The 15,622-nt window shown below is 35.7% G+C and overlaps 1 protein-coding gene across 3 annotated transcripts in view; it reads left to right on the top strand.

Annotated features, from left to right (window-relative positions):
• The window catches only part of ADK (adenosine kinase), a 265,886-nt gene that overhangs the window by 55,714 nt on the left and 194,550 nt on the right, over nt 1-15,622 (top strand). For all 3 annotated transcript variants that reach the window (XM_021549097.2, XM_021549088.2, XM_021549106.2), the window contains exon 4: nt 13,304-13,382. In XM_021549097.2, the coding sequence (XP_021404772.1) occupies nt 13,304-13,382 (79 nt within the window). The remainder of the gene's footprint in view (nt 1-13,303; nt 13,383-15,622) is intronic.

Below are 15,622 nucleotides of genomic sequence, written 5' to 3'. Positions count from 1 at the left end.
CTCTTTTGCACAGACTCTGTTTAGCTTAACAATCTTTGCCAGCCAAGTGTAATTTCTCTGTTGTAGGATCTAAAACTGAAAAAGGATGTAAGAAAGGTCTTTGAAACTTCTCTGAGTATTAAATACTTCATGTCTTCAGGATGCATCTTTATCTGGCAATATCTTATATTATCATTTTGTGAATGTACTTGCTCTTTCTACAAGTTAAGTTAAAAAATGCGTAGTTATTGTCAGTTCCAGTAACAACCTGATGATTGTATATGACACACAAGGGTTTGCTTTTGGGAGTGTTTTCAGTGTGATGTGCCTCCTCATTTTCTCTGAAAGTGATTTGAAGTAATTTGCCTTGTTTTACACTGAAACTGACCATCCACATTTATACAGGCAGCACTTCTCCACCAAGGTGACAGTAGCTGTCAGCAGTATGATTGTCTCAATTCTTTGGTCTTGATAACAAGTGGTATCTCCATGCCAGTGGTCTTTGACAATATAATCATACACTATTTTTTATGTAGAACTGTGCAGAGCACAATATGAAATGAAAGGTGATTCTGAAATGACAAGATGTCCTTGTGCATAAAGCATCATACCCTGTGGAAGATGGGATATGTGCATATGAATGAAAAGAGAGAGAGTGAAAATTGTGCAGGTTCCTGTACAGCAGCATTGAAGAATCTCCTGGAAGATTGATTTCTGGTCTTCTGTGTAACTTTTTCCATTTTCACACATGATTCTTTTTTCTTTTCCAAGTGTTTGACTTTTGATCTAAATACATGCACTCATACATACAGTGTGTGTTATATATATGTACATACACATACTTCTTTCTGATAATTGGGGTTTTTCGTTTTTAGTATTACTTTTGCTTTTATTACTACTTTTGAAAGAGTTAAAAGTCAGTAAAGTGATTTTTGAAGACTGTATTGGTAACCTCTGTATCAACTTCTTAGATATTCTTGGAGGATAGCTTTTTTCACAATTGTTTAGTTACTAGAATTCAGGCTTTAAATACAACTTGCATTTGGCTCTGTTTTGGCAATAGTAGTTAATAATGTATGGTTTTTGTTAAAGCACTGTTGAAAATATATCTTATTGAACTATTTGTGGTGTTTTTTTAAAAGATGTTTAAGATTTCACATTCAGTTTAACTGATCACAGATGAAACTGTAAATTAATACCTCATGAGTTTTACTGACTGCAGGGCATTGTTTGTGATTCAAAGCTGCTTTGTTCCTACTTCTTAGGAAAAGCAAACAAATTAGAGTTCACCATGATATCAAACTACTTATTAAAGCTGAAGACTCTGATTTTGAATTTATTATTTGACTGTGACTTTTACTATAACCTGTTAAGAACATATTTTTAAAAGCCTAGATTTTTAAGAATTAAAATAAAAGTATAAAATTGGTTTAATTGTTGATCTTAATTCACCTTGGTTGAAATTTCATGCTTAAAGGATTACATGACATACAACGTGAGAAAATGTAAGTTACATCAGTTCAACTTGGTTTTTTATAAGTTTCCATTGCTACTGACTTCTATATGGTCTTGATACAAATAATGTCTCTGCAGAAAACCTTCAATCATTCTTACCTAGAGAGAGAATGTTTGATTTGTTTTTTCAACTTCCTTTTTTTGTATTCTCTAATGTCAGAAAGCATTTCTAGGGAGACTTTTATATTTTTACTGTTTTTGCAGAATTAATGAATAAAACTTGGAAATACTTTTGAACAATTTGAGACATTCTTCCTATGCCACAACTAAGGAGTCTCTGCTAGAAAAAGACTGACTTTGCTTGTGAACAGAGTGGCATATTCAAGGTTACAGGGTAACCATGTCACTACCATGTACAGGTAGTGACACTGTCTTTAAGCTCTCTACTCAATAATGCTCCCTTGTGGATCGTCTCACAAGGCCAGCAAAAACTACATTTTGAAATGTGTTTGAATTGGGTACTATTGCTGTAGTGTGGCAAACACCAGCCAGCTTTGGCATAAGAGCAAATGTGGTTTTGCAATCAGTTCAGCTACACTAACATGAGTGTCATACACCAAGTATTCTCAATAATAAAGCAGTGTACAAGGTGACCAAGGCTGCTTCAAACAGCTGAAGTGGCCCACCTTGCTCTGCTTGATTTTATGTAACAATGTAGTTGTGGTCACATCCACTCAGTTCAAAGGGTTAATTACTAGTATTTAAGACTAGAGAGGAGGACTGTGAAATAAGCAAGCATTTCTAAGTATTTGGAGAGTCGTTGTTAAATGTTTCTAGACATTTCTTGTCTCCACTAAACTACTTTTTTTTCAATCTTTTTTTAAGAGTTAGTTTGTGAAGAAAATGTTATTATCAAATTAGTGGTAACTGCGAGACAGTTAATTACCAGGTAGTTATGTACAGGTGTTTTGTTTCAGTGGCTTTCCAGACAAAGAAATGAGCTTATGTGGTATTTGCTGTGTCAAGAAGTGGGCCCATGTGAGCCTGATGAGCTTCAGCAAGGCCCAATGCAAGCAGGGTCCTGCACCTGGCTCAGGGCAGCCCCTGCTCTCCATCAGGCTGGGCTGTGAAGGGGCTGAGAGCAGCCCTGCCAGGGATGACTTGGGGTCATGAGCAGATAGCAAGCTGACCATGAGCCAGCCATGGTGGGCACACAGCCCAGGCAGCCAGCAGCATCCTGGGCTGCCTCAAAGGCAGCATGGCCAGCAGGTCAAGGGAAGGGGTTCTGCCCCTGTGAGACCTCACCTGGAGTGCTGCACCCAGTTCTGGGGTCCTCAGCACAGGAGGGACACACGCCTGTTGAAGGGGTCAGGAGAAGGGCCCCATCCTTAAGTGTATTCATGGTGAGGTTGAAGGGGCCTCTGGACAACGTGATCCAGGTAAAGATACTTTGCTTATTGCAAGGGGCTTGAACTAGTTGACCTTGAAAGGCTTTCTCTAACCTAAGCTAGTCTGTGATTTCATGGTCCATAATGTCTTTCTGTACTTCATAAAGAGAGATTAAGGTTGTTTTTTTTTTTTGCAGGCCTAAGGATAGGAAGGTAAGTTTCTTCCTCTTTCATTGCAGCCTTCTTGGGAGTGGAAGAAAATTCTTTAATGAACATCTCCTGTGACAAAATGCTGTCTTTTTAGAAATACTGTTCAGCAAAAGAGCTGGTGGAATTCTGTGCAACATGACAGCTGACCATAAGCTTCTTAATAAAAGCATGAAGAGTTACACAAGGTGTCACCAAACATGTCTTGTTAGTATTGTAGTAACAGGATGCACGCAGACAGGGGAAGTCAAAATTACTTCTTTCGGAGGAAAACACAGGATTGTCTTATTTGTATCAAATATTTGTATTTTTCCTTTCAATCCATTAATTGTTTTTCTTCTATGAAATTAGCCTTTTAAGTGATGTTTGGAACGCTGATTTTTGAAATGACTTATGCAGTACTAGCCCCTTGTAGCTTTGCTGTAAGTTGTGATTTTCTTTCTTTGTTTTGCTAGGTTGGTGCCCCTGTGCCCTGGCCCCCCCCTGCCCCCCCTGTTCATTGCATATGCTAATTCCCCCCCCAAAAAAAAAGGTGACCCTCTGAGATGGTGCCTGTGGAGTGAAGAGATGGACTGAATTGTCATAGGCTGTGGGATGAGTTATTTTTAGCTGTTGGCATTTCAGGCTGGAACACTTCATTCTGTCGTGCTTGTTAATGAGTCATCTGGAGAAAATGGGCTTGCTTTCAGAGAGGGTCTGTAGCAAATAATAATAGGCTAATCTCTGCAGGAGATACTCTGTCAAGTAACTAAAACTTCAACTAGAAAATGTGCCGAAATGGAGACTAATCTTCCTGTAAGAATAAGCATGCACTCGCTATTATTACTCTTGTATTATCATGTATATGAAAATCTCAAAAACTGGTAAACTTAGGAAGATTCTGGTAATGGTATAATAGTGAAACATTTTTTGAGGGAGAAGGTTAATTGAAAACAGTCATGTTTTAGAAATAGAGAGAAAAATATGGTTGCTTCCTAATTGAGAATATCATACAGTTTCTAAAATTTGAATATGTTCCCTAGTTCTCAAGGAATCTCCTGAAAAGATTCCTGAGAAGAGGAGCACTATAAAAAGCTTGTGCCTTTGAGAGAACTCCAAATTCATTAACATTATGTATTATTTTTAAGGATTAACCAACATCTTTGCTTTTCTCCCTACTGAAGACTATATTTCTTTTTTTTTTTTTTTTTTACTTTTCTGTATGCAATTTGTAGTTTCTCCTTCAACTTCTTCCTTCAAGGTTTGAAGGTTTTGTGTTGATATAGCATTGTTTTGGAGATAACAATATTAACACTCAAGTAAAAAACTTAATGTAAGAGTTAATCAAAGCTGTTAATATGCTTGCTTTGTTTTTGTGTTATTGAAATTCCAGACTTCAGTAGTGCAGATGATTCATTTGTTCAAAAAAGTGCAAATATTTAGGGTAAACAGTTGAAAGGATAAAAAAGACTCCCAAACCCTATTCTATAAGGGAGTGTTTTAAAGAATAGGTTGAGTATCAAGTCTTTTGTCACCCTTGTTACTTCTAATGCCACTTACCATCTGTACACTTGTCTTATTTTGTTTGCACATCTTCCTCCTGTAAAGTGGTGGATTACACATCTCAAGACTCCTTTCTTTCTTGGTGGCAAAAGGATATTTCCTTTAGAGCTAATAATTTTTACTCTCCATGGATTATTTAGCTCTTTGGGTTTCCCCTTGATTTATAAAAGAAGTACTGAGAGAAAAAAGAATACTTTCTCTTACCTTACTGAGATAAATATTTTTGCATCATTAGCAGGTGTTGACCCTTCAATGTATATTGTTTTAACTCCTCATACTGCTGTGGTCACTCTACAAAATGCAAGTTTTTTCCTACTATGAGTAGATGACTGTCTTAATGTATATTGAAGACAGCTGTACTGAGAAATGGGGAAGATAAAGAGAGCTAAACATGAAATATATCTTGGTTTTTACTGATGGTTGTGCTCAAAGCAGGGTTTTCTGCATTCATTATTTGTTCATGAGGAAAACTATTACAGTTCACTGCATGTTAATAGGAGCTTAGAGTGGATGCATACTGTCTTCTTGGTCTACTTATATCTCATGCTCTATTTTTAATGTTTTCCTGGTTTAAATGTGCAAACTGTCTACCAATTTAAAGAATTTAAAATAGCACAAGGGTTGAAGAAAAAGAAATGTTTTAGCAGTGTAGTTGCATTGACATGAACCATTTCTATTATTGTAATGCAAAAAAATTGGCTCAGGTTGTGGTTAACAACTGTCACCATTATGTTGGATTTCGTGTTAATAGAGATTATTACTTAGATTAAATGTTTCTTGATCTGAGTGATGCATGGGAACAATTATTTTATAATTTGGTTTTGAAGGAGCTCTGCAAAACTTTCTAATATCTTATTGGCTCTAAATCGGAACCCAAGCTTTGCACCTAACACATTTTTTACAATTTTTATCTATTTACAGATTAAAGTACAAACTGTAAAATTTCTATAGTAAAACATTTCTGTCTACCATGTGTGAGTGTGCCTATAGATTCTTTGTGGGGTTTTTTTTGTCAGTTCACAGTTCAGTTAATATGATTTGTACTACAGCTTTAGATAATCCAAATTATAGCAAAGATGCGATCTAAGATATCTTGATAACTAAATACTCTTAATATTAAAATATTCTTAGCAAATACTTTATTAAGTTAAATTTTCGCTTTGATGTGAGCTGGAGTAAGTTGATGCTTGTGAAACAGCAGTTTCAATTAGCATTCACTAAAGGTTTATTGACAGTTAACACCTGGTCTCTACTGTGCCAAGTGGGAAGCATCTATTGCAGTCTCTTATATTTGTTGCATAATTAGGATTATGATCTCTAATTTGCTTTTAATTTTGTAAACCCAGTCTTACTTTCAACACCAGTTAGTGTTACTTATGTTCCTGCGTTTTTATTCTAGATCAAAGATACTGATGATAAAAGGATTAAGTTCACTACTTTGTAATATGATAAGCAATTTGCCCTTTCACTGTTTTTAGTTAGCAAGTAAATTTAGACATGAAAAATTTACTGGTAGGTCTCATAAAGCACATGCTCTTCCCATGCTACTTCTGAGAAACAAACAGAAAATGACAGTTTTTTTTAGAAGTAGTATTCTTGCACACAAGTTGCCAGATGTATACTGGGAACATCAGGAGCAAGTGTAAATGTAATGGTGCTGAGAAATAACAAAGGAAAGGACCATGTTCCTTAGTGCTCCAGAACAGACTTTGGTGCATTTAAAGATGAAGAAGGTAAATGTTACGTTCTTTTCTCTGCCTGCAATGCCTTTTGATCCTTATTGGCTATGCATAAGGGCAGAGAGCTGTTTCTGCCTACCGTGTTTTGCAGCAGACACTATGGTGAAAATCCCTAGATGCATCCAGAAAATGTTTGAGTCTTGACTGTTGTTTTGGAAGATCTTCCTTCAAAAAGACAGTGGGAGGGAAGCATGCAGTTGTAGTGAATTACTGAACTGACAGAATTTCTTTATTAATAGTATTCTTGATTACTGCCCTTATATGAAACTTATTAAAATATTTTGAATAGAAATTTAATAGAGGGAGGGATGTTATAGTAATTATATATTACACACACATTTTAAGGATTGAAAAGGTGCTCTGTGTACCTATAGTGTATGTATTTATAGTGGTTAGAGGCAGAATCAGAAATGTGATCTTTTCATGTATAGGGTGGGGAGCTGTGGGATTTGTTTGTTTTCATTTTCCTGCACCATTGTAGAATATCAACAGAAAAACATGCCTTGTGGCTGATACTTCTGAGTGTAATCATATATATTTCAGAGATAATGTGGAGGAAGATATACAGATAATCTGGAATAAGAGGGGGCTTTTCAAGAACACTTGCATAAATTTGCTTCTGCTGAAATAAAAAAAAAAAAACCAAACAAAAACTTTTGAGAAATTTCTGTAAATCATGATCTTAAGAGCTGATGTTTTAACCTTACATTTGAATGACTGTTACTTCTTCCATCTTGTTTCAATATGCCTAAATGCAAACACATGTGGAAAATGTTCTTTTGGCTTTTATCAAACTGACATTTAAGTGCATTTTTTTCAACCTCACTAACATTTGTGGTAAAATATTTCAAAGCTATGAATCTTGCAATTTGCCTATGCATTTTTTTCTTTTTTCATATAATAACATTTGGTACTCATAATCCTAACCTGGTTGGAATTACTGGCTTTTTTCATTTGGTGTTTGTTTGGATGAGGTGATTAGGAAAATACTTCATGTGAAATTCTAGTTTGCAGCAGTAAATGCTTCCATGAAGAGTCACTATTCTGTGAACTTCAGTAAATAAAGGAGAAAAACATGATGATCTGCTCTATTCAATTGTGGCAGTCCTATTCCTAACAAATTTTGCTTTTTGTTGTGTTATATGTATATGGTGCTAACCTGTCTGCAATATTTCCTTCTTAGCATGCTTCATTCTTCCCCTTTGCTCCCCTACCCCTTCCCAAACTCTTTAATTCTGTGCCAAGCTAATAAGAAGAACTAGCTCTGCATAAAGTCAGTCATTGCCAAGCAGCTGTTATGAAGTTTTCTCATGTACCTCTGTGATTGTGCTTCATTTCAAAAGGGGATTTTGCTCTTTCAGGTTCAATTTTAAGTAAGAGCAACCAATTAAATCTGTATCTCAAAGAGTAGGGATGAAAGTGTTTGTATATGTGACTATCCTATCTAGGGTTTGAACTTTAAACACAGAGTTGTACAATTTAGCTAGAGAAATTAGGTACACTATTTAGAGTTAAAAAACAGGAATTGTGCTTTTTCTACTCACAGAATTAGTTCTAAAATATTCTCCCTTTTACTTCTGTTTAAAAATAATACTCTCTGATTTAATTATCGTGTTTGAATTTCAAGATTAGACCTTTTTCTTAAATGCAAATTAGATTTTTCTTAGGATGAGATTATGAGGGCTTCAGCTTGCCTGCTAACACTGACCAGGGAAGGTTGTCTTTCAACAACATGTGCCCCATCTGCCTGGCGGTGTGGCTGCCTGCATTGTTCTGGCACTGGCCCAGGCTGTGATGAAACTGAGAATGTGACAGATGACAGGCTTGTCCAGATGTACGCATAGCTACTCCTGCCATGCCCTGCAAAACAATCAGGATGCAGGTTTGGCATTATTTCCTTGTTTGTGTTGGTTTATTCCTTGAGGGTTTTCTTAAAAATTGAAATAATGTTTGGTGTTGTTCTTGTAGTTTTACTGAGCTTTTAGTATTATTAAAACAGGTTGTAAAATACAATTCTCACTCTCTTTCTTCTTTAATTTATGGAGTGATTTCATAGGCAATTGGACATAGGTTACTTAATTTGAAGATTTAAGTAGATTTAAAAAAAATGCAATTAAAAGGATCAAACATCTAACTGTCAGCATATTAGTCTGGCTCTCCTCACAGCTGAACATTTAAAGCTATTGCCATGTCTTAATACGACTGCTTCTTGCCAGTAAAAATAAATATCTGGCAAAGGTGTCAGAATCAGCATTAATTATGATTTTTAATTAAAATCTATTTAAAATTCATCCAATATCTTAAAAACATACAAAATCTTTTTCTACCTCCCTCTCTTAGAGGTATCAACAATGGCTGCATCCCCAGCCCCAACATAATCTTTAAAGAAAAGGAGTTATAGACTTACATGCAGCTTGCAACCTTTTATTGATTATTTAAGAGGTTTCCATCGTAGTGGTTTTGAAGATTTTTATAACACCAAACAAAATATATACTCCACTGAAAATACTTTATTATTGTTATATGAAATAATCTGATTTTTGTCTTACATTCCGACTGTCATTATCTGGTTACCTGGCATTCAAAAGGGCAAAAATTACTTTTCTCTCCTCTCTAGCTGCTTTTGGCAGGTGATTTTTTTATGTGTAGCTCCTGCTGATGTGTGCTATTGAGTACATCTTAGGTAATAAGCAGATATATCAAAAGATATCCAGGGCAACATACCCTGCTGAAAACCAAGAGATTACTTTTCTCTGTTTCTTGCAGATAAGTAGCATCTGACATGTGCATCAGGATTGTTTTTTTTCTGGTGCACTCTCAATGTAAGGTATTCTGTGGCTATTTTATTCTTCAAAAAGGGTTTCTTACCATTTAATATAAATTTTGTCATAAAACTTAACAGGATTCCTTGAATTGCTTTAATTTTCCACAGTGTAGCTCCTTATGTTGCCTGCTTTTGGTTGTAGGGACAGTTTTATGTGCTTATTTTTCTTGTCAGTTTTGATTTTGGAACCATGGTGAGCCATACATGAGTGTATCTGTTGCTGTGTAACAAGAAGACAGTCCCAGCTCCAAGGCCCTCAGAATCTGTGTATAAAGCAAGTTACGAGAGACGGGTATTGATCCACGAGAGGATTGCCAGTTATTAGGCTGGAGAGTAGCCTCGGGAAATCACACAGCCTTGCTGATGACTTTTTTATGACATTATGGTGAAAGATAGTTTGAAGGAAGATTTAAAGTAGTTTTGCTAATAGTCATAGAAAATTCTAGTAACTGGACATTGGATGATATCATGGGTTAGTGAGAGAAAAGCTATTTTTGTTGACAGCTTTGTGCCTGGAGGCTGTTGTAAATGTGAATGTACCGAATGAAGGATGGGATGTTCAGTCCCTAACACTGCAGGGCCTTGAAAATGTAGAGAAGTGACTTCTGCTTGCATTGACTGAGAAGGGGCTGTGAGAGAGCTGGGGTGAGAGGCAAGAGCTGGTCAGAGGGGCGACTGACACAGATGATCTTTGCAGGTGTCTGAAGGGATTAGATATTACAGCGAGTACATTTTTCTCTACAGTACAGTAAATCATGCTTTTTTAAGAGGTGCTATGAGAAGGAGTAGTGTAAGGTTTACACATAGTTTAGTAAGAGCACACAGAGAAAGTGACTAGTGATGCTCGGGTTATGAATGGTCTGAGAGTCAAACAGGGTGGTGAAATTGTCAGCAGTGATATTTACTGGAGGAAAATTCTAACAGCTGTATCCAGTTTGAGGTAATGGTATGGCATATGTAAGAAGAGTCTGTGCCTTCTAAAAATCAGCCTCCATCTCCTGTAAAGTAAGGAGGTGTATTTTGGTAAAAAAAGGGCAGATTATATTCTCATTCTTTTTTGTGTTCTTTTGTGTAATAGCTTCTTCTACTATCACCTTGTAATTTTTTTTTAATAGACATTAATTCTGTCAAATGTGAGGCTAGTGAATAGCCTCACCTTTTAGTATCAAGTTCAATTAGGAGTACATTCTCTTTTGAAGAAGGGAAAAAAAGCAACTGACAGAAGTGTTACTACCTTTACTGTAACTGAGCAAAACATTAATATATCCTTTTTGGTCAGTGCTAGAGGTGATCAGCAGTACCACAGCTGAAAACATATGCTGCTGCAAATGCAAACTTATTTTTGTTAAAATATGCTTTAATGTGGTGGACAAATTCATGGTACTAAAAATAGAGGCCCCTTTATATGGTGCCGATTGTGGGATTTATTATTCTGTTATTTAAGGTAATGGTATGTTGTGAGGTCAAGAAAAGGGTCACGGTTCTCAGATACAGAACAGCCTTAGAAACACTCAGAAAAACCAGCAAATATGGAACATGAAACAAAAATAATTTCCATTGTGCTCATAAGGTTCTAATTTGCTTGAATTATCCTAAGTGTGATAGCAGCTTAGTTCTGCGGGACACACAGCAGCTCTGTTCAGCATTCCCGAGCTGTGGAGCAGTTTCCACAGTTGAACTTGCTTCCTCCAAGGGGAGGGTTTTCTAAAAGGCAGCTCCGTGTTTTGGAGACGTGCTGGAATGAGTCTTCTCTTTGCAGGTCAGGCAGGCAGCACACAGCGACAAGGTGTGTGTTCCCACGTTGCCTGTGCCATCTGCTGACATTCAGAAAAATGTCCATCTGACTGATCATCTTGAGATAAAAAACTATGAGTATTCTGAATTTTGAGGTCATTATTGATGCAATTCAGGCTTTTGTGGATTAAACCAACAGAATTCGGATTGTCCTTCTCATGTGTCATGGAAAATGACCAGCAAAATTGACTTCAGTTGTAGCTGTATGAACTTGTTCTATTTTATATAACAGATATTTAGAGATGTTAAATTCACCATCTTAATTTGAAAAAAAGGAGTTACATGTTTTTATGTTCAATCTGAAGTAGTGTAACCATCATTTGTCTTACTGTTCTAAGTAATTGTAAAGCAATTTTTTCAGATTTTTGTTAGATTGCATAGCTGTCACCTTGAAATTTTTATAACACAGATGGTATTTTATGGCGATTTCCAATTTTTTACTCCAAATTCAGATAGTGCATATTTTATTCATTTTAACTACAAAGTAATTATTTAGACATGTGCTTGCCTAGACATAGAGCTGCTTATATAGGTGCTTAACTGAAGTATACTGTGTTTGCAAGGTTTAACATTCCATTAAATGATGTGGACATGGAAACTTCTTGAATTTCCTTTAGGTAAAAGAATTAAAATATCAACTTGCATGCTTATAGATACACAAGAATACAAAAATAACCATGTGACTTGTGCAGTTCATACTCAAATTGAGTGAAAAGGCAAAATGTCAATTAAATTAAAGAAAAAATATTGCCAAAATACTTAATTGGTTCATAATGGTTTGTCTTTGCTTGAAAAGCAATTGTTAAGAGACCTGTTGGGTTTTGTTATTTTTTTTCCCACTTTCAGCTACTTGCTATCATTTAAGGTTTCAATTGCTTGACTTCGAACTGGTGGATAATTAGTAGTGTGGATAACTGAAAAGCATATGTAGTAATTTAGTTCTTGATTCTTTGTAATTGTCTGCCCATTGGTAGTTCGCTAGGGGTAAGTAGTTCATTATTCAAACCTTTTAAATGGAAAGTACTGTAAAAAGAAAAATGCTCTTATTAATAAGATGGTATTGAAAATAAAAAACATTTTAAACAAACAAGTCACTGCTTGACAAATCTATCCCCAAAGCTGTTGTTCACATAATGTAAGAAGATGGGAGTTGTGAGGAGGAGAGAAAGGGTGGGGTTGGTAGATACCATTCTACTTGCACTGTGATTGAAATCAAGATGTGTCACTCCTTAAAATGATGCTGAAGGTAATTACAATAAAATATACTGGAATACATCTAACTGGGCAAGTTTCACTTGTTGAAATTAATAGGCATTAAAGACAAACACATGCTATTAAATTTAGGGTAATGGAGGTAATTTTGAACCTCATCTCTGCAAACAAAGTTTACAGTAAACATTTTGACTGACTTGTAGGAGTACTTCTGAGTCTGACATCTTCTGAGGTTACTAATTGTGCAGTTTAATCCACTAATTTTGAAGTGTGCTTGGAATTTAAAGGCATGATGCAGTATTTGTGCATGACCTTCCTGCAGACTCCATTGCTTCCTCATTCCAGTCCCCTTTTCTAGAGCCAGTGACCAGAGAGGAGACTGTTCTTGAGGGGTTGTATCCTCTGATCAGAGCTGTAACACATATCCTACATAATGGACAGTGCCTTACAGTCACTGGCTCTTAACCAGAAAGTGTGATGTGAAGTATGAGGGTAGATACTTCTGTTAAAAGTTCGAATATTTGTTTTAGTATTCAAACCTAATATACTATTGAATGTTGACAGAGAATTCTATATTTTCATAGTAGTATGGCTTGAAGAGTTTGAAATTTCACCTGGAGACACCTTTTCTGTTATCAAATTTTCTCACATACTGCTGGATTTGTTCATCAAAGTTCTTCGCCTGTCAAAATGTACTATTTCATATGAAATCTTAAAATATAGCACTACTGTTTGGGTTAAGTTAATTTTGAATTACACACCAGATCTCCTCAATCTTCTCTCTTACAGAATATAAAATTTAATGAGGTGGAATAAGTATCTGAAAATCTTAATTTATGTAATTTTTCTTCAAGGATATATATTTACCAATCTAACAGTCCAGTTCTAACAGTTTGCAGTTGAGCTTATGCTCCAGATAATTTTTCCCCTGGTTTTTTACTCCACTCACTCTTCAGATGAAGAGTTCAATTTGATGTCATACTTTGTATTGTGATTTTGACAAACTCTAAATGAATGTTTCCTGCTTGCATTATGTGGAACAGTTGATCTGTGTGAATTTCCTGTTTTCAAGTAATGTGATGTCATCTACTTCTAATCTTCATTACTTGTTTTGGCAAAAAAAGTTGTGAAGTTTAACTTTTTTCTCTACTTTTTCTTAACAGATTTGAAGAACTTGTGAAAAAGTTCAAAGTAGAATATCATGCTGGTGGTTCCACTCAAAATTCCGTTAAAGTGGCCCAGGTTTGTTCTTCATAAGCAAAGAATTATTGATAATTTCAAATGGTGTGTTTGAATCTGCTCTGTGTTGTCTGTTTCACCATAAGCGCTGCAGAGTTGGCTACTTGTGATTCTGTTGTTCAACCTATGCTGGTAGTGTTGCATGTGACTTGTTTTGTAGTTGTGCTTTCCAGTCTTTTCACAAGTGTTCTGCAAAGGTTATAGCTACACCTCCAGTGTAGCAAGAGTGAAAAGCTTTTGTCAAAGATCTGTACTGGAAGGAGGAGCGGCGAGGACAAGGTCTCTAGGTGCAGTCAGGAATCTTACACTGAGCAAAGTCACAATGACAATGGTTAAACAGTGAAGCTGTTGAGTCTCTGTGCTTGGAGATTTTCATAAAGTACCAGGATGAGTCCTTTGGTCTGGCAAATCTAAATTTGAGGCAGTCTCTGCTTTGACTGATGTGTTGGACTGGAGAACTGCAGAGGTCCTGTGTAGCCTGCATTGTTCTGTGATTTTAACCACATTTATCCTGTAAGAACTTCAAAGTTTGTCTATAAAAGACTGAAACATAAAACTTTACTTTTATACAATGGGAATGTTTCTGGCTATGGGTATGATGAACAACAGTAATGATGAATTTAGTTTCAGGTATATTATGTTTTCTATAACTAAAGTATGCTTTTTGTCACAACACTTTCAAGCATATACCTGTGTGCATGTTTTCATATTATGAGGGATGTAAAAATTCTATTAAAAAATACACAAATGGCACTTTGGATCTTCGTGTTAATGATCCTGGTATATTAACTTTGAGGCTCCCTATATATAGTTAAAACTGACTTCCAGATAGCATTAAATGCACATTTGGAAGGAATAAAATTATATTATAATAAAGGTTGCTCCCTCCTTCCCCCCCCCCATAAAAGGGAAAAATTATTGTCATAATTATTGCTCCTTTCTACAAAACAGTTGTTGTTTCCTTACTAAAGTTTTCATTTTCAGAAACCCCAAATGTCTGGAAAATATTTTATATTAAAAAAAAAAAGTTGCGTATGTTTTAATGTATATAGTGTTGTCAATCTGAAATGGTTATGCTTTTAAAAGATAGTAAGCGTTCTGAGCTTTGTTTTTAACCATGTAATCAAGACAAGTTTTTGCTTCTGATACTTTAGCAAAATCTCTTGATCAATGGAGCTTAAGTTATTGGAATAATTTTCTGTCAGATGTCACTATTGCTTGACCTATGGCAATGGTGTAAAGGTGGTGCCTTTTCATGACAGCTGACTAGAGGAGAACATTTTGGAAGGAGCTCTGAAACTCTTTATTAGTTGAGATGTGGAATTCTGTTTTTGTTGCTACATTTAGTTTGGGGAGATTTAGAAATGAATGTATGTGACAGACTCTGAGTCTCTAAACTTTCAAGTCTTCAAAGAGCCCAGGATTTTAATTCCATCTCTTCTTGAAGTGACTTCTGTGGCATTAGCTAATTTACTAGTAAACTATGTTTCATTCTTTAACTGTCATTAATCTATCAGTACAGGAATTGTTCAATAATTATACTATGAAGTACAGAGAACCCATACAGAGTCAAGGAAATAGATGAAATTTGAATGCAGGTATTTCTGTGTCAGTGTGCCTTTCTTACACTGATTAGGGTTTGTCAGTGAACTTTTCCTTTATGTTGGCTCAGAGCTGGGAGCCTCATTCAGCTCCAGTTGCCATCTGGAATTGTATTTGTCTCCAGAAGGTTTGTCATCTCCTAGTTTCTGTTTTAAATACGATTGAAACTTAAACAGTTGTGCATGAATAACATAACATCACTAAAAGACTTTTAAAAAGAGAGCTGGGAGAGTGAGAGAGAAAGAAAAAAGTAAATTCTGAAAATCTTGAAAGAAGCTTTTTTTTCTGTAAGCTTTAGCAGAAGGGAAAAAAATGCAAGGATAGGAAAAAAGTAGTTGAAATGTAAACCAAAAATTAAATTAGAAATTCTGAAAGAGTTTTTGCAGCAGTATTAGTTGGCTTATTGGAGAGAAACAGTGTGTTGTTAACCTTAGAGACAGCCAACTCAAATAGATATCAATTTGTTGAAAGTAATGGAAGAAAGAAACACTATTTTAGGAAGCTTATCTGGTGACTGAGAAGTAAAGGACCAATAAATAAGTTCAGAATGCCAAGGTAGCCACACTTAGAGTGAATGTGGATTCTCTGGGAGAAGATGCAGGGAAGAAATCCTAAGAATACAACTCTTACTAATTTCTCAG

Source organism: Lonchura striata, chromosome 7 (genome assembly GCF_046129695.1).
Source record: "Lonchura striata isolate bLonStr1 chromosome 7, bLonStr1.mat, whole genome shotgun sequence".
NCBI lineage: Eukaryota > Metazoa > Chordata > Aves > Passeriformes > Estrildidae > Lonchura > Lonchura striata.
The sequence above is the reverse complement of the archived record's forward strand: the minus strand, read 5'-3'. Positions and strand labels throughout refer to the sequence as shown.